General features: G+C 47.0%; 3 protein-coding genes and 1 long non-coding RNA gene across 5 annotated transcripts; 2 read left to right on the plus strand and 2 right to left on the minus strand.

Annotated features, from left to right (window-relative positions):
* Positions 1-57: 57 nt before the first annotated feature.
* LOC117270530 (uncharacterized) lies at positions 58-8,581 on the plus strand. Of its 2 annotated transcripts, none has more exons than XR_013493111.1 (3): positions 58-802; positions 4,463-4,625; positions 6,819-8,581. It is a non-coding gene; the product is annotated as an uncharacterized LOC117270530 (long non-coding RNA). The 2 variants fall into 2 exon arrangements; XR_013493112.1 differs by lacking the exon at positions 58-802 and adding an exon at positions 3,721-4,285.
* Positions 8,582-8,728: 147 nt separating this feature from the next.
* LOC117271063 (E3 ubiquitin-protein ligase TRIM50-like) lies at positions 8,729-14,937 on the minus strand. The gene is made up of 10 exons (XM_033649151.2): positions 14,833-14,937; positions 13,779-13,999; positions 13,562-13,688; positions 13,220-13,390; positions 12,383-12,478; positions 11,622-11,852; positions 11,430-11,452; positions 11,166-11,296; positions 10,735-10,916; positions 8,729-10,639 (listed from the first exon to the last, which is right to left on the minus strand). The coding sequence occupies exons 2-10, from the start codon at positions 13,877-13,879 to the stop codon at positions 10,202-10,204; spliced, it is 1,500 nt and encodes a 499-aa protein (XP_033505042.1). The 5' UTR covers positions 13,880-13,999; positions 14,833-14,937; the 3' UTR covers positions 8,729-10,201.
* A 41-nt stretch (positions 14,938-14,978) lies between these two features.
* On the plus strand, positions 14,979-18,034 carry tmem251 (transmembrane protein 251). Its single transcript, XM_033649343.2, has 2 exons — positions 14,979-15,118; positions 16,357-18,034. Exon 2 carries the CDS (start codon positions 16,365-16,367, stop codon positions 16,749-16,751), a length of 387 nt encoding a protein of 128 aa, XP_033505234.2. The 5' UTR covers positions 14,979-15,118; positions 16,357-16,364; the 3' UTR covers positions 16,752-18,034.
* Positions 17,996-21,714, minus strand: LOC144466513 (uncharacterized). The gene is made up of 2 exons (XM_078173623.1): positions 21,504-21,714; positions 17,996-18,726 (listed from the first exon to the last, which is right to left on the minus strand). The coding sequence occupies exons 1-2, from the start codon at positions 21,685-21,687 to the stop codon at positions 18,629-18,631; spliced, it is 282 nt and encodes a 93-aa protein (XP_078029749.1). The 5' UTR covers positions 21,688-21,714; the 3' UTR covers positions 17,996-18,628.
* Between the last annotated feature and the right edge of the window lie 376 nt (positions 21,715-22,090).

Raw genomic sequence — 22,090 nt, forward strand, 5'->3', positions numbered from 1 at the left:
TATTTACCTGAGTCTGTCGTGGTGTTATATCGTCAGTAATGACTGTGATCTTTGCGCTCTGTCACACTGGTGATCGATCAGTTTAATGATCGCCTGGGTCAGTTTCCACACGGTGATGTCACAGCTCTCAGTGTGTTTATGAGATGATTTCATGTCTGTGTTTCACTTTAATGAAACACTTTGACAGTTTTACTTTAAGCCGCAGACACACTGTTAAGTGATCGTTAATTTAAGACTATTAATAACCAATGAGATAATAATGACCTCATAGCTCTCACACTCCGGTCTGCCATAATATCAATGAACACATTTACACTGAAATCTCTCCTGAGGCAGATTTAACTTTAGTTTATGAACATATAACAGTTTAAAAGCCTGTGTCATAACTCAGATACATTTGATTAATGTTTGTGTTTCAGTGACAAATAACTGTTTCTACATGAACCTGTCTCTGCTTCACTGTCTAACGTCTGAGAAATTCTGTAGGGCTGAAAATACAGAGCTGGTCCTGAACGCACCATGAGACACTGCTGTCTGCTCTCACCCCTCCTCCCCCCTCCTTATCCCCATCACCCACTGCCTCCCCTCCCAGGTTTTTTTACTGACACTTCAGACCCTGATCAGGAGACAGCAGCGTCTGTTTTAGGATCAGAAAGCTGCTGACTGATCCGGACTCTGGACTGATTCGGACTCCCTGTGGATCCAGACTCTGGACTGATCTGGATTCAGGTCTGATGTGGTGTGGAGTGTTTCCAGGATGATGCAGAGTTTGTTCCTCACAGTTTTCTTCTGTTTCCTCCAGGTGAGATCTGACAGATACTTTATACTAATTAAAGTAACATCAGATTCATTCTCACAGCTGTTATACTGTTAGATTACTATTCTTATATTAATATACACTCAGCAGCCACTTTATTAGGTACACCTTGCTTGTACCTGGTTGGTTACCTTGGTTATAACCAGTAGTTATTTGACTTCCTGTTGCCTTTCTATCATCTTGAACCAGTCTGGCCATTCTCCTCTGACCTCTGGCACCAACAACCATGCCACGTTCAAAGTCACTTAAATCACCTTTCTTCATCATTCTGATGCTCCATTTGAACTTCAGCAGCTCGTCTTCACCATGTCTACATGACTAAATGTTAATGAGCTGCTGACACCTGATTGGCTATTTCCATTAATAAGCAATTGAACAGGTGTACCTAATAAAGTGGCCAGTGACTGTATAATATTACAAAAACTCTGTATTATAATATAAACTCCAGCTGTTTACAGTGGTTAGCATTGTCACCTCACTGCAGGAGGGTTCCTGGTTTGAACCCAAGGTTGGGGGAGCCCCTCCATGCAGAGTCTGCATGTTCTCCCCATGTCAGCGTGGGTTTCTTCGGGGTGCTCCGGCTTCCTCTAAATTGTCGCCAGACTATCACAGGACTGACACATAGAGACAGACAACCATTCACACTCACATTCACACCTACGGACAATTTAGAGTCACCAATTAACCTGCATGTCTTTGGACTGTGGGAGGAAGCTGGAGCATCTGGAGGAAACCCACGCTGACACGGGGAGAACATGTCAGAGCACCTGGAGGAAACCCACGCTGACACAGGGAGAACATGTCAGAGCACCTGGAGGAAACCCACGCTGACACAGGGAGAACATGTCAGAGCACCTGGAGGAAACCCACGCTGACACAGGGAGAACATGTCGGAGCACCTGGAGGAAACCCACACAGACACGGGGAGAACATGTCAGAGCACCCGGAGGAAACCCACACTGACACAGGGAGAACATGTGGGAGCACCTGGAGGAAACCCATGCTGACACGGGGAGAACATGTCACAGCACCTGGAAGAAACCCACGCTGACACAGAGAGAACATGTCAGAGCACCTGGAGGAAACCCACGCTGACACAGGGAGAACATGTCGGAGCACCTGGAGGAAACCCACACTGACACAGGGAGAACATGTCAGAGCACCCGGAGGAAACCCACACTGACACGGGGAGAACATGTGGGAGCACCTGGAGGAAACCCACACTGACACGGGGAGAACATGTCAGAGCACCTGGAGGAAACCCACGCTGACACAGAGAGAACATGTCAGAGCACCTGGAGGAAACCCACACTGACACAGGGCGAACATGTCAGAGCACCTGGAGGAAACCCACGCTGACACGGGGAGAACATGTCAGAGCACCTGGAGTAAACCCACGCTGACACAGGGAGAACATGTCAGAGCACCTGGAGGAAACCCACGCTGACACGGGGAGAACATGTCAGAGCACCTGGAGGAAACCCACGCTGACACGGGGAGAACATGTCAGAGCACCTGGAGGAAACCCACGCTGACACAGAGAGAACATGTCAGAGCACCTGGAGGAAACCCACGCTGACACAGAGAGAACATGTCAGAGCACCTGGAGGAAACCCACGCTGACACAGGGAGAACATGTCAGAGCACCTGGAGGAAACCCACGCTGACACGGGGAGAACATGTCGGAGCACCTGGAGGAAACCCACACTGACACGGGGAGAACATGTCAGAGCACCCGGAGGAAACCCACACTGACACAGGGAGAACATGTCGGAGCACCTGGAGGAAACCCATACTGACACGGGGAGAACATGTCAGAGCACCTGGAGGAAACCCACGCTGACACAGAGAGAACATGTCAGAGCACCTGGAGGAAACCCACGCTGACACAGGGAGAACATGTCAGAGCACCTGGAGGAAACCCACACTGACACAGGGCGAACATGTCAGAGCACCTGGAGGAAACCCACGCTGACACAGGGAGAACATGTCAGAGCACCTGGAGGAAACCCACGCTGACACAGGGAGAACATGTCAGAGCACCTGGAGGAAACCCACGCTGACACAGGGAGAACATGTCGGAGCACCTGGAGGAAACCCACGCTGACACAGGGAGAACATGTCAGAGCACCTGGAGGAAACCCACACTGACACGGGGAGAACATGTCAGAGCACCCGGAGGAAACCCACGCTGACACAGAGAGAACATGTCAGAGCACCTGGAGGAAACCCACGCTGACACAGAGAGAACATGTCAGAGCACCTGGAGGAAACCCACGCTGACACAGAGAGAACATGTCAGAGCACCTGGAGGAAACCCACGCTGACACAGAGAGAACATGTCAGAGCACCTGGAGGAAACCCACACTGACACAGGGAGAACATGTCAGAGCACCTGGAGGAAACCCACGCTGACACAGGGAAAACATGTCAGAGCACCTGGAGGAAACCCACGCTGACACAGGGAGAACATGTGGGAGCACCTGGAGGAAACCCACACTGACACGGGGAGAACATGTCAGAGCACCTGGAGGAAACCCACGCTGACACGGGGAGAACATGTCAGAGCACCTGGAGGAAACCCACACTGACACGGGGAGAACATGTCACAGCACCTGGAGGAAACCCACGCTGACACGGGGAGAACATGTCGGAGCACCTGGAGGAAACCCACGCTGACACGGGGAGAACATGTCAGAGCACCTGGAGGAAACCCACGCTGACACAGGGAGAACATGTCAGAGCACCTGGAGGAAACCCACGCTGACACGGGGAGAACATGTGGGAGCACCTGGAGGAAACCCACGCTGACACGGGGAGAACATGTGGGAGCACCTGGAGGAAACCCACACTGACACGGGGAGAACATGTCAGAGCACCTGGAGGAAACCCACGCTGACACGGGGAGAACATGTCAGAGCACCTGGAGGAAACCCACACTGACACGGGGAGAACATGTCACAGCACCTGGAGGAAACCCACGCTGACACGGGGAGAACATGTCGGAGCACCTGGAGGAAACCCACGCTGACACGGGGAGAACATGTCACAGCACCTGGAGGAAACCTGGAGATGCTAATTTTCCATCTCCGTCCCAACCCTCACCTATGGTCATGAGCTCTGGGTAGTGACTGAAAGAATGAGGTCACAGATACAAGCGTCTGAAATGAGTTTCCTCTGTAGGGTGTCTGGGCTCAGCCTTAGAGATAGGGGGAGGAGTCAGACATCTGGAGGGAGCTCGGAGTAGAGCCGCTGCTCCTTCATGTTGAGGTGGTTCAACATCTGATCAGGATCCTCCTGGTCCAGCTGGTAGGAGGCCCCGGGGCAGACCCAGAACACACTGGAGGAATTATAGATCTCATCTGGTCTGGGAACACCTCGGGGTCCTCCAGGAGGAGCTGGAGAGTGTTGAGAGAGGGACGTCTGGAGGACTTTGCTCAGCCTGCTGCCTCCACGACTCTTCCCCGGGTAAGAGAATGAAAATGGTTGAATGTATCTTTACACACAGGCTGTGAGAGAAAAGGTGAAGCAGACAGATCACAGAAACATGTGGAGCCTTTGTCCTCATTCAGACCAGGACAGTTTCAATCATCCAGTCACTTTAATCAGATTTAAAATTTGTTTTTGTTACTTGTCTGTCTGCAGGTGAGTTTGGGGGTGTGTCCAGGTGTCTCCATGGAGATGAGCTGCAGGTGTTGTCCTTACATCCAGTTTCCTCCTCCACCACCTCCTCCTCCTCCTACTCCCCCTCCTCGTCGTCGTCATCCTCCTTCTCTTCCTCCTCCTCTTACAGAGCTCACCTTTGCAGGTAAACACACACAGGAATTGGAAGTTGTAAAATGTTCATATTGAAAACACCTTTTATTCCTCTGGGGATCAGTGAAGGATAAAAGACCTTTTTACTGTTAGTGAACAGTGTGATGTTTGTAGGTGGGCGGGGCTTAGCTGGAGGCAAAACAGTTCTCCACAGACATTAGCTAGCGCTAGCTAACAAGTTGTGTTGTCTTGTTCTAGACGATGGAGGAAGATGATGTGAGTGGTGCGTTCAGAAACACTCATTGTGAGTGTGGGAGCGCACTCTGACACAAACTGGAGCGTTGATAAATTGGGAGCGCTGTCTGAATGTAGCGTTGGGTTATCCAGAGCAGCGCACTCTCAGAGTGGCAGAGCGCACTCTGGACACTCTGTCTGTGGAGACGGAGCAGCAGAGCGCCGAGCGGAGTGAATGTGTGATTAACTTAACCGTTGGTTCATTCATGTAGAAATATAACGCTGCGTTTCTTCCACCAACAGGGCTCTCATTTTAGTGTAGAGCGTCAGACTGAATTTACCAACGCACCATGTCAGGTCACTCACTCTCCGGGACCGCCAGTGTTACTTGAATAAGTAAACACTGACCAACGGGACCAGACTGGCCGACCCGTATGCTCTCACTCAGTGGATGGATGATGTCACAGGAAGCCAATCTTACAAAGGAGGACCACACTTGTTTGTTTTGCTATGGAAGCTAACGTTAGCTAATGTGCTAAAAAGTTAGCGTTGCAGAGAAATCCAATCTTCCTCTTAATCCCTCCCCAGTTTCTGATGAGGTGGACATGATAACCCTTAATACACATAACCTTATTCATCCCTACAACAGGAAATACTTTTTCCCTAACCTGATATGAAGTGTGCGCTGCACATGTGAGCATTTTTGATGATGGCCTCCGTCCAGTCCTTTGGTCTTATCACATTTAACCATAGTTGTCTTTGTTTTTGTTGACGGGCAGTGGCGGCTGGTTTTGAGCCATGACTCCTTCTATTCTGGCTCCCAATAACACAACAAGACAAACACATTTTAACACTCCTATGGAGCCTACAGCCCTGTGGGGGAGAGGCAGCTGCACCTCCAGCTGATAACATGATGTCATCGTAAAGTCATTGTGATGTCGGCCCTGACAGGGTCTATCAGGGGTTGCGTTAACCGGATATTCTTGGTCATTGACTGGTTGCAATTACCACCCCTGCCCACTTGGCGGCAGAGTGCACAGTCAGTGGTTTAAGTGGCTGCCGTTTTCACACTGCAGAGAAAAAGTCATTCATCTACTTCATGTAGCGTTGTTGACATAACGCCCTGGACACACTGGACGCGGAACTGAAGCGCAGCGCCCAGCAGCGGAGGCAGTTTTCAGTCAGCGCCCATGTTAACGTATCTGACTGTCCACACAGGCCACTGAGCAGAGCGGAGCGCCCGTGGAGGCAGCGCTTCAGTTCGGCGTCTGGTCTATTTTTCACGGGAGCCGCGAGCGCTTCTGTCAAGCTGGATAAAGCAGATCGTACCAAACAGGAAGTCGGACACAGAAAAGACGAGAGAATCCGGCCAATTTTCAAAATAAAGTAATAACAGCACGCACTGAGGAACGTGAGGAGAAAATAGGCTACTGTGTTTATAATTTAAAATAACACAACAGCGTATAACCGAACACATTTTTCAATACCATAATCACTTCATTACAATTTTAATTTTGTGTCACCAAGCCTACAGACATAACTACATAACACCCTGGACACACCGGACGCGTTACGCCTGATGGCACGGGTGTGTGGATGTCTGTTCATCTTTTCATTCATGTCCTTATTAATGCACACTTTATAACTTGTTTGTTGGATTTATTAAGAACGAAAAATAGATTATGACCGGATTCTTATGACCCTGTCGGTCAAAATGACGAACGAAAAAGTCTAGAGCAACGTCTGGGGTCTATATCAGTTTATTGTAGACAAGCTAAATGTAATCTTCTGTGTCAGCGTGGGTTTACTTCAGGTGCTCCGGTTTTGTCAAACAGAAACAAAAACACAGAGTTTGTCTTCAGATGTATTTTTAATTTCTTCTCATATTTTTAGTTTTTTCTTTTAGTGAAACTCTGACAAACACTGAATTTACAATATGAATATTACGAATAAAACCCGTTTTGATAAAGATTAAAGTTCCTCCTCTTCCTCTTCCCTTGTTGTGTTTCAGTGTCGCCCTCTGCTGTTCCAGATGTGAGGTTTGAAGATCTGTTGCTCCTGATGTTCTTCGTCCATTTATTGTGAAGGATTTATTCACTTCCTGTTGGCCTGATGTGTCGAGTGTGGAAGGGAATAGAAACCCTTTATTGTTACATAATGTACAGCGACATTAAAACTGCTTCACCTTCAGGTGCACGATGTTCAGATGTCTTCAGCAGCTCTGTAAACAAACATTGAATTGCAAACAGCTGCATTATATTTATATATACTAATCCATAGCCATTGGTAGCTTTGTCACCTTCTACCTATGCCAATCCTCAATGCCTATGTGCAGTTTCACATAGATTGACCACGTCAGTGAGTAGAAAAACGTGGGACAGACAGAATGACTGACTGACAGAATGACACACTGACAGTTTCCGTGATTATGTACAGCATACCATACCATGACTTAGTCATACCAAACATTAGAAAAACACCAACATTGGTCCACAGGGGGAGCCACAGCGATCGGTCGCATTTTAGCCATTTTGAAGCATTTTTCTGTTGTTATAGCGCCACCCAGTTGCCAATTAGAGTTAAATTTCTCCAGTCACCTTGAGGCGTCCTGTTCTACATATCTACCAAGTTTAGTAAAAATCCATATGGCGGTTAGGCCTAGATAAGAAATGAGCTCTCTAGCGCCCCCATTTTGTTTGATGGGGTCAATAATGGAGGGGTCCCCTCAGATTATGTGTGGTCATATGCCTACAAAGTTGCGTGGTGATGGGTGAAACCCTTGAGATGTTATACACCTTTATGTGATGAGCCACGCCCTCCGCAATATTCATTGCCTTATAGAAGCTCAGTTTTAGTAAGTTTTCCAACTTTTGCCAAGAGGGAACTTTAGATATTGGTCCCTAGATTATGTTCACCCAGTTTCATGCAGATCGCTCAAACTTCCTAGGAAGAGATCCATTTGAAGTGTTTTTCAAAAAATTCAAAATGGCGGAAAATCTATATAAGCGGAAGTTATGGGTTCTTGAGGCAAATGTGTTCCTCATGAGGAGAGGCATCTCTGTGCAAAGTTTCATGTCTCTACCACATACGGGGCATGAGATATGCCCATTCAAAGTTTGACATTTCAATGGGTTGCTATAGCGCCCCCCTTTGGCCAACTGATGTAATATTGCTTCATTGGCATCCTCCCATGACCCTCTACCACTGTGCCAAATTTCACATGGATTGACCAAGTCAGTGAGGAGAAACACGTGGAACAGACACACACAGACACACACAGACACACACAGACATTATATAGTCAGATATGTTCATGAACATAGTGAACAAACCAGGAACCTGTGACTGAACCCTCTGAGTGTCGCTCAGTTTAAGTTCTGAAATTTTCATAAGTTTTACTGCCAAATGATTTGACCTCCCCGAGGACTACTGGAGGAAGAAGAGGAAGAGGAGGAGGAGGACTGAAGAGTTGTCATCAGAGCTCTCCTCCGCTGAACATGTTGGAGCTGGTCGATGTCAGCTGGGACCGTGTGTTGTGTTAAACTTACCACTGGAATATAACGAGTCTTCATCACTGACCTCTGTGATGTCTTGATGGTTGGAATTATGTTAAAATATGACTGACAGGTTTTCAGTCATCAGAGATTTGAATATTCATGTCTGCTGCCCCACTGAGCTGCTGGTTGGACTGGTGAGACTGGTGAGACTGGTCTCTGTACGCTGACTGAAGGTCAGAGGTCTTTGATGTCTTTAAATGTGCTGAATAAATCCGATTGAATCACGTCTGCATCATCGATCTTCTTATTGATCATCTTCACTGTTAATAAGCAGTGAGATCAGTTCATGTCTGAACAACAGCGTCTCTTCATTTAATACAGTTTCTCTTTATTCAAATACAAACATGCTCTCCTCACACAAACACGTCAAATGGAAACTGTTGAATCTCTCACTAATCATCATCATCATCATCATCATCATTTGTAAATGACTGAGTCAACTCTTCATTGTCTTTTAACCGTCTCAACATGTTTGAGTGGACTCTGCACTCGTCTCTGGAGCTGTGTCACCAGACGAGGAACAAAAGACTTTCAATTGACGGTAAAAACCGACTGTCTTCAAATAACGTGAGAGGAGTCAGAGATACGACTTTATTTGTCCCTTGATCTCAGTTACTGTAGTTTCAGTTACTGTGCGTCCCTCTGCTGGCCACTGCTGGAATGTAACTAAGTACTTTTACTCAAGTGCTGTACTGAAGTACAAATATGAGGTACTTTTACTTTACATGAGTATTTGAATCTAATGCAACGTCTTACTTCTCCCCACTAAACCTCAGCAGGAGATATTTCACCCTTTACTCCACTACAGTTATTTTGTTTTTGTACACAGACATTATGAAAATAAACTGCAGCTGAAACGATTAGTCGATTAATTAAAAAAAATTAATTAGCAACTACTCTGATAATCGTTAAAGTCATTTTTCATACAAAAATATTTCATGGTTACATCTTCTCAAAGATGACGACGGTGTGTTTTCCTTTTAATTCCTTAATTTATTCAGTTGATTCAGAGTTTTCTGCACGGAGTACCTTTACTTTTAATACTTAAAAACTTCTTACTGATGGTACTTACATCGTTTTGCCAAAATAACATTTTCAGTGCAGGACTGTTACCAGTGACAGAGTATTTTTACAGTGTGGTGTCAGTACTTCCTCCTCTGCTGCTGACACATTTACAGCTTCACAGATGTTTTATCGTGTCTGTTTATTCACCTGTAACAGCAGTACTGATCTCACCACCGCTGAACTTCTTCTTCTTCCAGACTTTTTGGTTTCATTTCTCTAATCCTTGGAAATGTGTATATCTGTATTTGCACACAGCACCACACCTGCCCTTATTTAGGAGACGTTTGTCAATCCAGTCTGACGCTCTACACTAGCATGAGAGGCCTGTTGTGTGAAGAAATGGAGCGTTTTATTCTACATGAATTAACAGTGAAGTTCATAACACGTTCACTCCACTTGGTGCTCTGAGAGTGTGGTGCTCTGAATAACGAATTGGTGCATTCCAACAGCGCCCTGAATTTACAGTCCAGTTTGTGCCAGAGAGCGCTCTGACACGCTGAGTGTTTCTGAACACACCCACAGTGTTTAGGGGGCGTTACCTGCTGACTGATGATCATTCAGCACAGCTGGGACAGAGCAGGTCTGGATGGTCGAGAACGTTTAGAGTTCACTTTTATTTTTTTTTCTCTTAACAGAAATTTCAGGGACCATAAATGTTGTTTAGTTTTCAGCCTGATCCTTAAACACACCTGATCACTGAACCTGCGGCTCTGACTGAGACTTCAGTTTGACCTCAGTAAACTGGACTCTGTCTCTGGTCTTTATTTTGGGTTCAGGCCTGTGGTGTTTCTGAGGCGTCACACTTGTCGTGTTTCTGTGGCGGGGGGAGGGGGAGGAGGAGCTCCCTGTGAGGCTGGAGGAGGACCAGCGGGTGTTTGTTGTGTCCGCGGTCGTGCCAACAGACGTCCAGCAGCGGGTAGACTTTCCCCTGGACCTCCAGCCTGAAGCTGTAGATGAAGCCCAGCTCGTCCAGACTGTCGCTGTTATAGAAGGTCAGAACTCTGCCCTCGTAGTCCAGGAACACGCCCACCCTGCGGGGCGGAGACGACAACGGCAGCACCACCCTGGGCGTAGCGAAGGCCTCATAAACCCCATCCTTCAGTCCAATCAGCCACACCCCGTTCTCTGGACTCTTCCCCAGCTTGGCCTTACGATTCGTCGTTCCTTTGATCAAACCCAGACGCCACTTCGGTTTGTTCCCGACCTCCACCTGGACGGAAACAGGAAGCACAACACCGTATAACTCTGCTGTAAACACACAACAACAAACAGGTGTCTTGGTGATGATGTCACAGCGGTGTTTACCTCCCAGTAGTGTTTCCCAGAGGAGAAGCCGCGGTTGGCGAGGACGCAGTAACTGTAACTGAACCTCTCTGGATTATCAGGAAGCCTCCGCAGCAGAGCGCCACAGCCCGCCACCGTGTCCCCGTGATGGAGCTCCAACATCGGGTGAGCCGTCTGAGGGTCCAGCTTCAGAGGCTCCAGGGCTGGACCAAGAAGGAGGAGAAGAACAGGTAAACAAACAGACAGACAGGTGTACAGACAGGTGTTCAGACAGGTGTTGAGACAGACAGGTGTACAGACAGACAGGTTTACAGACAGGTGGTGAGACAGACAGGTGTACAGACAGACAGGTGTACAGACAGGTGTTGAGACAGACAGGTGTACAGACAGACAGGTGTACAGGTGTACAGACAGGTGTACAGACAGACATGTGTACAGACAGACAGGTGTACCTGGCAGGATCTTCCTCTGCAGTCTCTTCCACACGGTGAGTTTAATGTCGTTGTGGTTAAATCCAGTTTTAAAGTTCAGAGAGCTGAAGATTCTCTCCTCCTTCTGCTGGAGCTCCTGAATCTGTCTGAACCTGAGGAGGAGGAGGAAGAGGAGGAGGAGGAGGAGGAGGAAGAGGAGGGGAGACAGTATGAGAGAAAGAGTTAAATATTTATCACTAACTGATCACTAATCAAGTTCATTAACAACATTTGTTTGTTTGTTACCTCGGCGCGATCGATCCGTACTTCTGTAAACAGAAACAGAGAGAGACATCTGAGAGCCGATCAATAATCGATCAGGTCTGTCAATCAGTTTTTATTCAGAATCAAACACTGATTGATTTTGTCTTTAATGACAGATGACAGTATGGTGATATCATTGATGATATTGATCAGAATCAGACATGTGATCGGTACCATGATGAAGTCCAGGTGTCCCTCGTTGCTCAGGTCCTGCAGGGTGGTCTGGGCCTCCTGCAGCCGGTTCAGGTTCAGGTTTAACTGGTCCGTCTGGGTCTGCAGGGACGAGATGAGGACGGCGGCCGACGTCTCCACCTGCTGCATAAACCCCGCCTCCTCCACCTCCAGGCAGCGCCGCAGCTCGCCAAACTCCTTCCTCACCACCCACTTCAACACGTCGGACTCGTTCTGATTGGACAGAGAGTAGCAGGTCACTGAGGTCATCGTGATGTCATCCATCAGACGTTGTGATTGGTCAGTCAGGGTACAGCTGAGCATGTCAGGGGCGCGTTCAATCTAAACTTCAGTCTTGTTGAACGTGTTTCCACAAACCGCTGTGACAGTTTGAAACAGAGCAAAATTATGTGAAGCGTGAAACACTGTGACACGTTGTGACACGTTGTGACACGTTGTGACACGGGAACTTTCTCAGACGTGAAATTTTGTGAAACAGTGAAGAGTTCGAAACAGATTCGGGGGTCTGTGTTCGATCGACTGTGTGACATCACACCCTCCTCACTCACTGATTGGTCAGCTGTGTGGTGGTGAGAAGTGGGCGGGGTTTGAACTTTTCTCTCAGCTCCCGTTTTTTTCTGTCACACGTAAACAGCCGAGGTTGAACCTGTGAACGTCTCCCAGAGTGAGGAGAACCAAACTGTGTTCAGGAAACAGAAACATGGCGAGGAACGACACATCACCAACATGCAGACGTTACTCACGGTGATCCTGGACTTGTTGTACGCCATTTTACAGATCTGATCCTCCACTTTACGTTTCTGATGCTGGAACTCTGTGATGAGACAGGAAATGTCCTCCTGACAGACACACATGGAAAATAAATTCATTAGTTGTTAAAGCAGAATCATTGATTCAACAGGTCAGACAGAGTCGTCCTGTAACTTCCTCCGAGTTCTCACAGCCGCCGTTTGCTTCAGCTGACTATATGTGCGCCCCACGATGACGACCACCCAGAGTCAAACAGGAAGTAAACACCAAACTAGAGCATGTGCTGTGAAACAATGTGACCTTGTTGTTGTTGAAAGACGGCGTGGAACATTAAAGACATTTAATCTCTGTGTGTTGATATGATGTCAGCTAATGGACGCTTATCAGCGCTGAGTCAACAAACTGTTCTCACCTGTCAGCCAATCAGCACATCTGTCTGACAGCAAACATTACAATGTTTGTATCTGAGGGTGCGTTCAGAAATACTCATTTGTCAGAGAGCAAAATGGACCGTTTATAAATTCAGAGCGCTGTCTGAATGTACTGTTGGGTTATTCAGAGCACTGAGCAAAGTGGCGGTGCTCTGAATAACAACTTAGGAACTTGAAGGAACAACTTAGCGTTTGTTAATTCATGTAGAAATATAATGTTCTGTTACTCTGAGCTCTCATTTTAGTGGAGAACATCCGATTGCCTGATGATGAACACAAACATCGCTCCATGTTTTATTGATACATGTTGTGAGAGATAACAATCACATATCAATCCTCTTTAGAAATGTAAACCATCTTTGACTCGACGGAGCTCACGGTGCTGTTTTATTTACAAACCTTCATGCGGCTGTAGACGGAGCTCACAGGTGTGATTTTGTGTCCACGGTGCGCGCCGATGCTTCCACAGAGGCCGCAGATCACCATCCGTTCGTCCTCGCAATAAAGGCTCAGCGGGTTGTGATGCTGAGGACACGACTCCGGCTGAGCGCCACCTGAAACACTCACTTCCTGTCAGAGTGAAGGAAAACTGTGTCAATAAAAACTTGAAAAAACTTTTAAATAAAGGTTTCTACTGAAAACACAAATTAAAATATTCAGTGGATGTTTGTCTCGTTAAAGCTCGGAGACAACGACCTATCATGAGATCTCGCCAGGTGAGCTGATCACAGGTGTCGTTACCTGCAGAGCCTCAATGATTCGAGCCAGGCTGACATTGGGGGGAGGACTGTCTCCGTCCACAGCACAGCGACACACGGGACACTGCAACTGTCCCAGCAGGTCCATCGTCATGGAGCGCACACAACACCTGGACAGGAAGTTCAGGACAGGAAGTTCAGGACAGGTGAGGTCAGGTGGAGCAGAGGTGGGACAGGTGTGTCCTGTCCGTCCAACGTACCTGCAGTAGGAGTGTCCACACTGTAACATCAGTGGTTCGGTGAAGACGTCCAGACAGACGGGACACCTGAGCTGATCCTCCAGACTCTGACGTCGCTCCATGTCCTCACTGAGCACCAACACCAGGACCACCAGGACCAGGACCACAGAGACCAGGACCAGCAGGACCAGGACCACAGAGACCAGGACCACTGGAACTAGCTACACAGAGACCAGGACCACCTTGACCACAAAAGCAAAAACAAACAATGAAACAAACCCAGACTCTCAGGGACCAGGTTCAGGTGACTACCCTCGGTGTTGTCGGTCTGTGTTCCTGCAGCAGAGCGACTGTTTATAGACTGAGGGTGTTTTTCTTTTTCCTCCGATGTCATTGGCTAAACAAACAGAGTGGGCGGAGCCACAAGTTGACTCCTTTATGTATAAAATGTTTTCTGAAATTATTAAAAACTAACTATTATTTAAAAACTATAAATCGTCCTCTGACTGTGGAAAAGACATGAAGATATTATTATTATTATTAACAATAGTACTGTAGTTAATGATTATTATGGGATTGTGTGAACAGCTCTGTTTGTTTGTGATAATCTGATTTTATCTGACACGCACCTGAGAGTCACCTTCAACACGTCTCCATGGAAACAGAGACAAACACAGGTGAGAGTTTCCCTCATGCTCTGTGAAACAGGACGAAACCAGTCAGGACCCGACCTGCTCCTTTCCTACAGTTTTTTGATTTGGTAATTCAATCCGTTTTATTTCCAGGTGCTTAGAAAGTGAAACGCTACCAAACAGGTCAGGTGTGGATCATTGGATCGGTGATCCACACCTGACCTCCACACTGCACCTGTCAGCAGCCGAACACCTGAGAGAGAAAAATGTACCTCACAGTTTGTGTCACACTGTCAGTGACCGTGGCAGAACGGTGTGCACTGTTGTACGATTGAACGTGTTCCTGGTGTCTCTGGAGGCAACAGGACAGCACTGTGACCTTCACCTTTATAACATCATTATTAACAGTTAATTAACGAGCTGCTGGATGAATGATTTCCTACCTGGAGGCTCAGTTAAAGATCAGACAGTGACAAACGTCTCTACCTGACCTGTGACCTGTGACCTGCTCCTCCGATGCCTCGCTGTGACTCACAGCAACATGAACCTGTAGTCATGCTGTTTGAACACCAGATGGCGCCGGAGGATCGGCCCTATTAATGACGTCATCCATGGGTGTCAGGTGACAAAACAAGGGGGAGACTGTACTTCCTGGAGCTCCGGGACCGACAGAGCAGACTGACGAGCCGACAGCAGAATTTTAATTTGAAAGAATCAGCGCGGAGGAAGGTAAGAGCTGATAAAGACACCAGATAACCGGTTAGCATGCTGCTAACAGGCTGCTAACATGATGCTAACAGGCTGTTAACAGGCTGCTAACTGTCTGTGTGTAAATACACAGAGAGCAAGATGGAGGTCGGCAGGAACATCACACAGTCTGACATTCATCTGACTCACCGTTAAACTGGCTGAAAGATGAATGGAGTCTGGTTCAGAGAGGCTGTAGAGTTCAGACTCAGGTACTGAGCTCCAGTCACTTTGAATATGGTCAACAAATAAAACTACAGATCAGCAGGTTTAAAACTGGCTGAAAAATGAATGGAGTCTGGTTCAGATGTGTCGGAAACACTACAGTGAACCTGGGTCAGTGTTCAGGTTTAAATCAGGGTCATAGATGTTGAGCTTTATTATCAGAGCTAGAATTGGCTGAAAGATGAATGGAGTCTGGTTAGAGTGGACAGAGACACTCACATGTCCCGTCCTGAGAGGTGGACGGACACAGAGGACTTAAATTGGCAGAAATGCAGCTGGAGTTTGGCACAGAGAGGTGTAACTGCTTGATTATTGATTTCTTCCTTTTCAGTATTGACGAAATGTTGATGATTTGGTCAGACATGATTATTTTCTGAAGTGTATGGTGATGTATTGATTATTGAGTTACAGTAAAAATGATGATTAATTGATCCATATTTTGATAAATATTGATACTGGTTGTTCCCTGACAGTGTAGAGGGTGATGTGTTGATCCCTGTGTCGTCATATGATGACATCACATTTTGGGTTTGCTGCTCCTTAGACTTCATTCTGCTGAACTTTGACCTGTCGTCCTCGCTCGTGGACGCTTCTTTGTGCCATCTGGTGGTAGTGAGACCACAATTCACTAATCCATGTGAAAACAAGATGGCAGCCGTCTCTGCCGAGTCAGTCTGCAGCCGAGGACAAACCCTGATCACGTTACTGTGGAAACTTGTTTATTTGTGATTAACAATGTTTTCTGTTTGATACAGCAACAAATTTGACCAATGTTAGCAACAGCCACAAACTGAGACGCTGTTCATTATAAAGTGCTCACCAGGTCCTGTTGATCCCAGTAGCTGGGACAAGTTCAAAATAAATACCAAACAAATGTTCAGGTCTCAGGAGGATATTGATTATGGATTGTTTTTCTTTCATAGTATGGAGGATGATATATTGATCTGTACTGATTATATTGATATATATTGATTATTGATTGTTTCCCCTCACAGTATGGAGGATGATGAACTTCCGTCAGCGGATGGGATGGGTGGGCGTGGCTCTCTACCTGCTGCTCAGCGTCATGGCGGTGTACTATGTATTTGAGGTTCACAGTTTCAGTCTGGAGCACGTGCAGAGAGGCGTGGTCGACCCGTCGGCTCCACCCCTCGCCGTCAGCTGGTCTCAGAGCGTCAGCGCTCGTCTGCCGCCACTTCCTATCTGGATATGGGCGTCAGTCTTCCTGCTGCCGTACCTGCAGCTCTTCCTCTTCCTGTTCTCCTGTACAAGAGCCGACCCTCGAGCAGTTGGATACTGCGTCCTTCCTGTCTGCCTCGCCTTGCTCTGCAGCCGCCACACCACCCGCAAACCGGCCAGTCAGAGGGGTCAGCCACTCATCGACACGTAGAGGAGGCGACCAATCAGAGAGGCCCGTCCCTCTGACTACAAACTGAACTGTTTGTGTTGTTTGTGATGTCACTTCCTGTGTGCCTTTAAACAGATTAACAAACTGTTCTGTGACATTTGAACCCTTCGCTCTGTCTGCCAGGAGCTAACGCGAGGACTGCCCTCAATATTGTCTTTCAGAACGAATACTATGCCCTGAGTGTCGCCTGTCAGGCAGCTGTCAGTTTATTATTGTAACTCCACAGATGCTGTGCTGTGATTGGCTGGAGGATGTTTAGTTTATATCTGTGGTCACTTTAGCCCATAGTTACCTGAATCATCAGTGCTGTTGCTATGGTTACATGCAGTTAAGAATTTAGACTGGAACTTTAACTACTGACCTGACAGCTGCCAGCCAATCACAAGATGAGTCACATGACACGCTGGTAACCGTCATAACTTTATTACAATATCAATGAAATGAAAAAAACATACTGCAGAGTTTTTATAAAGATTTGTAATTTGTTTTACTAAGAAAAAAAAAACCTGTATTTATCATCAGTGACTTCAGGAACAGACGCAGGAGGCAGAAATACAGAGTGACACACAGTGAGCGGCCGCTGGGCTCAGGGGGCGGACTGAGAATTAAACTGACAGAAAAATGAATGGAGTCTGGCACAGAGAGGCTGCAGAGCTCAGCTGCAGCGAACTGAGGTCAAATCAGTTTTGATGTTCATGTTTAAGTTATAAAAAAACTACAAACCAACAGGTGTAAAACTGACAGAGGAGGAGGAGTGTGGCACAGAGAGGATGAAGATGAAGCCAGGTCAGTGTTCAGTGTTACAGCAGGGTCACAGATACAGAGTGTTTGGTGGAGCCACAGTGACTCTCATACTGGTCTAATGTCGTGTTCATGGTGCAGAGATAAATGAACACAGAGGACTTTAATCTGGAGTCTGGCACACACGCTGACGTACTGGGTGATTATTGATTTTATTTTATTTTCAGTATTGACAAAATATCAATCATGTAATCGTCACTATTGATTGATTTTCCTTACCGTCTGGAGGATGTATAGATTATTGATCATAGTGATTACTGGTTGATTTGTTTTCTTTTGGTATAGATTATGTATGGATGATGTATTGATCCCATTAATTATTGATTGATGGAGCATAAACGATCTGTCAGCAGTGTGACATGAGAACAATCCACTCAACAGTCTGAGACACACGGGAGACTAAAATAATGAAACATCTGAACATGAACGTTAAGAATGTTTAATTAAAGGAATATCTCTGATCATCTGTGTGTGTGTGTGTGTTCACTGTCTGACCCCTCACTCGTCTCTCCTGCCAACGTCTGTCAATAAGAATTTAGTGAAACCATTGACACCTTATTGATTTCATCTGTTCAACATTCTGGATTTGAATTATAGCGTGTGTGTCTGTAACAGCACGTACATGTGAGCAAAATATGTGTTTCACAATAATATATTAACATAATATTATGATGACATCATAATGATGTTGGTGTTTGTGTTGCTGTTAAATTGATCCCCTCACCTGTCCTCACCTGCAGGGTGACCATGACTGGGCAGACATGAGCTCCGTGTTCGGACATGTTAAAATATTGGATGACCCACGATCAATAACTGATTGATGACTGATTGATTGAGTAGAGAAAAAAGGAGACTTTTCACCTGAGTGTAAACATGGAGTCAGACACACCTGGATCATGTGACTGATCAGCTCACATCATCGTCTTTGCTTCAAACAGGAAAAAAACAAAACATCATCCTGTCACACAGTCTCCACGTGTCCCCAGCTGTTTCAAGTGTCCTCAGGTGTTGCAGGTGTCCCTGTGTGTCATGTGTGTCCTCGTTTGTCCACAGGTGTTTCAGGTCTTGAATCTTTTGGCTGGAGGTTGTGGTTGAGAGTTTTGGGGCTCCTCTGGCTCCTCGTATCCTTCATCACTGTCCTCGTCCTCTTCCTCACCTGCAGCAGGTAAAGCATGCATCAGAAAAACTACTGTTGTGTCACAGAGCTGACAGGTAACAGCCTGGTTGTTTACCTCTGACAGGTAACAGCCTGGTTGTTTACCTCTGACAGGTAACAGCCTGGTTGTTTACCTCTGACAGGTAACAGCCTGGTTGTTTACCTCTGACAGGTAACAGCCTGGTTGTTTACCTCTGACAGGTAACTGCCTGGTTGTTTACCTCTGACAGGTAACTGCCTGGTTGTTTACCTCTGACAGGTAACAGCCTGGTTGTTTACCTCTGACAGGTAACTGCCTGGTTGTTTACCTCTGACAGGTAACAGCCTGGTTGTTTACCTCTGACAGGTAACTGCCTGGTTGTTTACCTCTGACAGGTAACAGCCTGGTTGTTTACCTCTGACAGGTAACTGCCTGGTTGTTTACCTCTGACAGGTAACAGCCTGGTTGTTTACCTCTGACAGGTAACAGCCTGGTTGTTTACCTCTGACAGGTAACAGCCTGGTTGTTTACCTCTGACAGGTAACAGCCTGGTTGTTTACCTCTGACAGGTAACTGCCTGGTTGTTTACCTCTGACAGGTAACAGCCTGGTTGTTTACCTCTGACAGGTAACCGCCTGGTTGTTTACCTCTGACAGGTAACAGCCTGGTTGTTTACCTCTGACAGGTAACAGCCTGGTTGTTTACCTCTGACAGGTAACAGCCTGGTTGTTTACCTCTGACAGGTAACTGCCTGGTTGTTTACCTCTGACAGGTAACCGCCTGGTTGTTTACCTGTGACAGGTAACCGCCTGGTTGTTTACCTGTGACAGGTAACCGCCTGGTTGTTTACCTCTGACAGGTAACCGCCTGGTTGTTTACCTCTGACAGGTAACAACCTGGTTGTTTACCTCTGACAGGTAACCGCCTGGTTGTTTACCTCTGACAGGTAACCGCCTGGTTGTTTACCTCTGACAGGTAACCGCCTGGTTGTTTACCTCTGACAGGTAACCGCCTGGTTGTTTACCTGTGACAGGTAACCGCCTGGTTGTTTACCTGTGACAGGTAACAGCCTGGTTGTTTACCTCTGACAGGTAACAGCCTGGTTGTTTACCTCTGACAGGTAACAGCCTGGTTGTTTACCTCTGACAGGTAACAGCCTGGTTGTTTACCTCTGACAGGTAACAGCCTGTCTGTTTACCTCTGACAGGTAACAGCCTGGTTGTTTACCTCTGACAGGTAACTGCCTGGTTGTTTACCTCTGACAGGTAACAGCCTGTCTGTTTACCTCTGACAGGTAACAGCCTGTCTGTTTACCTCTGACAGGTAACCGCCTGGTTGTTTACCTCTGACAGGTAACAGCCTGGTTGTTTACCTCTGACAGGTAACAGCCTGTCTGTTTACCTCTGACAGGTAACCGCCTGTCTGTTTACCTCTGACAGGTAACAGCCTGGTTGTTTACCTCTGACAGGTAACCGCCTGGTTGTTTACCTCTGACAGGTAACAGCCTGGTTGTTTACCTCTGACAGGTAACAGCCTGGTTGTTTACCTCTGACAGGTAACCGCCTGTCTGTTTACCTCTGACAGGTAACCGCCTGGTTGTTTACCTCTGACAGGTAACAGCCTGTCTGTTTACCTCTGACAGGTAACCGCCTGGTTGTTTACCTCTGACAGGTAACCGCCTGGTTGTTTACCTCTGACAGGTAACAGCCTGTCTGTTTACCTCTGACAGGTAACCGCCTGGTTGTTTACCTCTGACAGGTAACAGCCTGTCTGTTTACCTCTGACAGGTAACCGCCTGGTTGTTTACCTCTGACAGGTAACAGCCTGTCTGTTTACCTCTGACAGGTAACCGCCTGGTTGTTTACCTCTGACAGGTAACAGCCTGTCTGTTTACCTCTGACAGGTAACCGCCTGGTTGTTTACCTCTGACAGGTAACAGCCTGGTTGTTTACCTCTGACAGGTAACAGCCTGTCTGTTTACCTCTGACAGGTAACAGCCTGGTTGTTTACCTCTGACAGGTAACAGCCTGGTTGTTTACCTCTGACAGGTAACAGCCTGTCTGTTTACCTCTGACAGGTAACCGCCTGGTTGTTTACCTCTGACAGGTAACAGCCTGGTTGTTTACCTCTGACAGGTAACCGCCTGGTTGTTTACCTCTGACAGGTAACAGCCTGGTTGTTTACCTCTGACAGGTAACCGCCTGGTTGTTTACCTCTGACAGGTAACCGCCTGGTTGTTTACCTCTGACAGGTAACAGCCTGTCTGTTTACCTCTGACAGGTAACCGCCTGGTTGTTTACCTCTGACAGGTAACAGCCTGGTTGTTTACCTCTGACAGGTAACAGCCTGTCTGTTTACCTCTGACAGGTAACCGCCTGGTTGTTTACCTCTGACAGGTAACAGCCTGGTTGTTTACCTCTGACAGGTAACAGCCTGTCTGTTTACCTCTGACAGGTAACCGCCTGGTTGTTTACCTCTGACAGGTAACAGCCTGTCTGTTTACCTCTGACAGGTAACCGCCTGGTTGTTTACCTCTGACAGGTAACAGCCTGGTTGTTTACCTCTGACAGGTAACCGCCTGGTTGTTTACCTCTGACAGGTAACAGCCTGTCTGTTTACCTCTGACAGGTAACCGCCTGGTTGTTTACCTCTGACAGGTAACAGCCTGGTTGTTTACCTCTGACAGGTAACCGCCTGGTTGTTTACCTCTGACAGGTAACAGCCTGTCTGTTTACCTCTGACAGGTAACCGCCTGTATTCCACTGTAATGTTAGCGGTTAGCAGAGAGCTAGCTCACCTTCTGCGCAGTCTCCGCCGGATTTTTCCCGCTCCACCAGCTCGCTGAGGAGTCGCGACACGTTCGTGTTCAGCTCTTGAATCCCGTTAATCAGAGAATGGAGATTGTTTTCCACTTTGACGCTGATTTTCTCTCTCTGTCCGTCTCTGAACCTCAGCTCTGCTAACACAGCCACGTCCGCCATCTTTACTACAAGCCCCTCCTGCTGTCGTCATCAAGAATCGTCTGATGCGTTCAGTGCCCTTCGTAAATTGAACACTCCAAGGGATTAATTTATTCGGAAACCCCAGTGGTCCAGTAGCAGAGGACCCTCCATCTTTAATACATTTCTCTCTCTGTGGGAACACAGAGTGTGTTTTTAACAAACATGAAATAAAACAGAAATCTAATCTGTGATCAATGACGCTAATCATTTCACGGTGGGAAGGGTTTTACCCGTGATTTCCGTGGGACACCTGAACGTACCACAGAACCAGTGCAGTATGCGTCACATTAAAGTTTATTTCCAACATTAAAGTTAATTTCTCAGCCCACAGAGACACAGCTGGTTCTTCGATTGACTGATTTTTATAATTTAATTAAGTATT

The sequence above is a fragment of the Epinephelus lanceolatus genome, chromosome 13, assembly GCF_041903045.1.
Source record: "Epinephelus lanceolatus isolate andai-2023 chromosome 13, ASM4190304v1, whole genome shotgun sequence".
In the NCBI taxonomy this organism is placed as follows: Eukaryota; Metazoa; Chordata; class Actinopteri; order Perciformes; family Serranidae; genus Epinephelus; species Epinephelus lanceolatus.

Bases quoted from the DNA above. Each gene is read 5' to 3' on its own strand.
- LOC144466513 (XM_078173623.1), bottom strand. From the start codon at position 21,687: ATGGCGGACGTGGCTGTGTTAGCAGAGCTGAGGTTCAGAGACGGACAG. The intron at 18,727-21,503 runs GTGAGCTAGCTC...TACCTGCTGCAG, and splicing joins CGGCGGAGACTGCGCAGAAG to GTGAGGAAGAGGACGAGGAC.
- tmem251 (XM_033649343.2), top strand. From the start codon at position 16,365: ATGATGAACTTCCGTCAGCGGATGGGATGGGTGGGCGTGGCTCTCTAC.
- LOC117271063 (XM_033649151.2), bottom strand. From the start codon at position 13,879: ATGGAGCGACGTCAGAGTCTGGAGGATCAGCTCAGGTGTCCCGTCTGT. The intron at 13,689-13,778 runs GTACGTTGGACG...CTTCCTGTCCAG, and splicing joins TGTGGACACTCCTACTGCAG to GTGTTGTGTGCGCTCCATGA. The intron at 12,479-13,219 runs GTTTGTAAATAA...TGTGTCTGTCAG, and splicing joins CCGTCTACAGCCGCATGAAG to GAGGACATTTCCTGTCTCAT.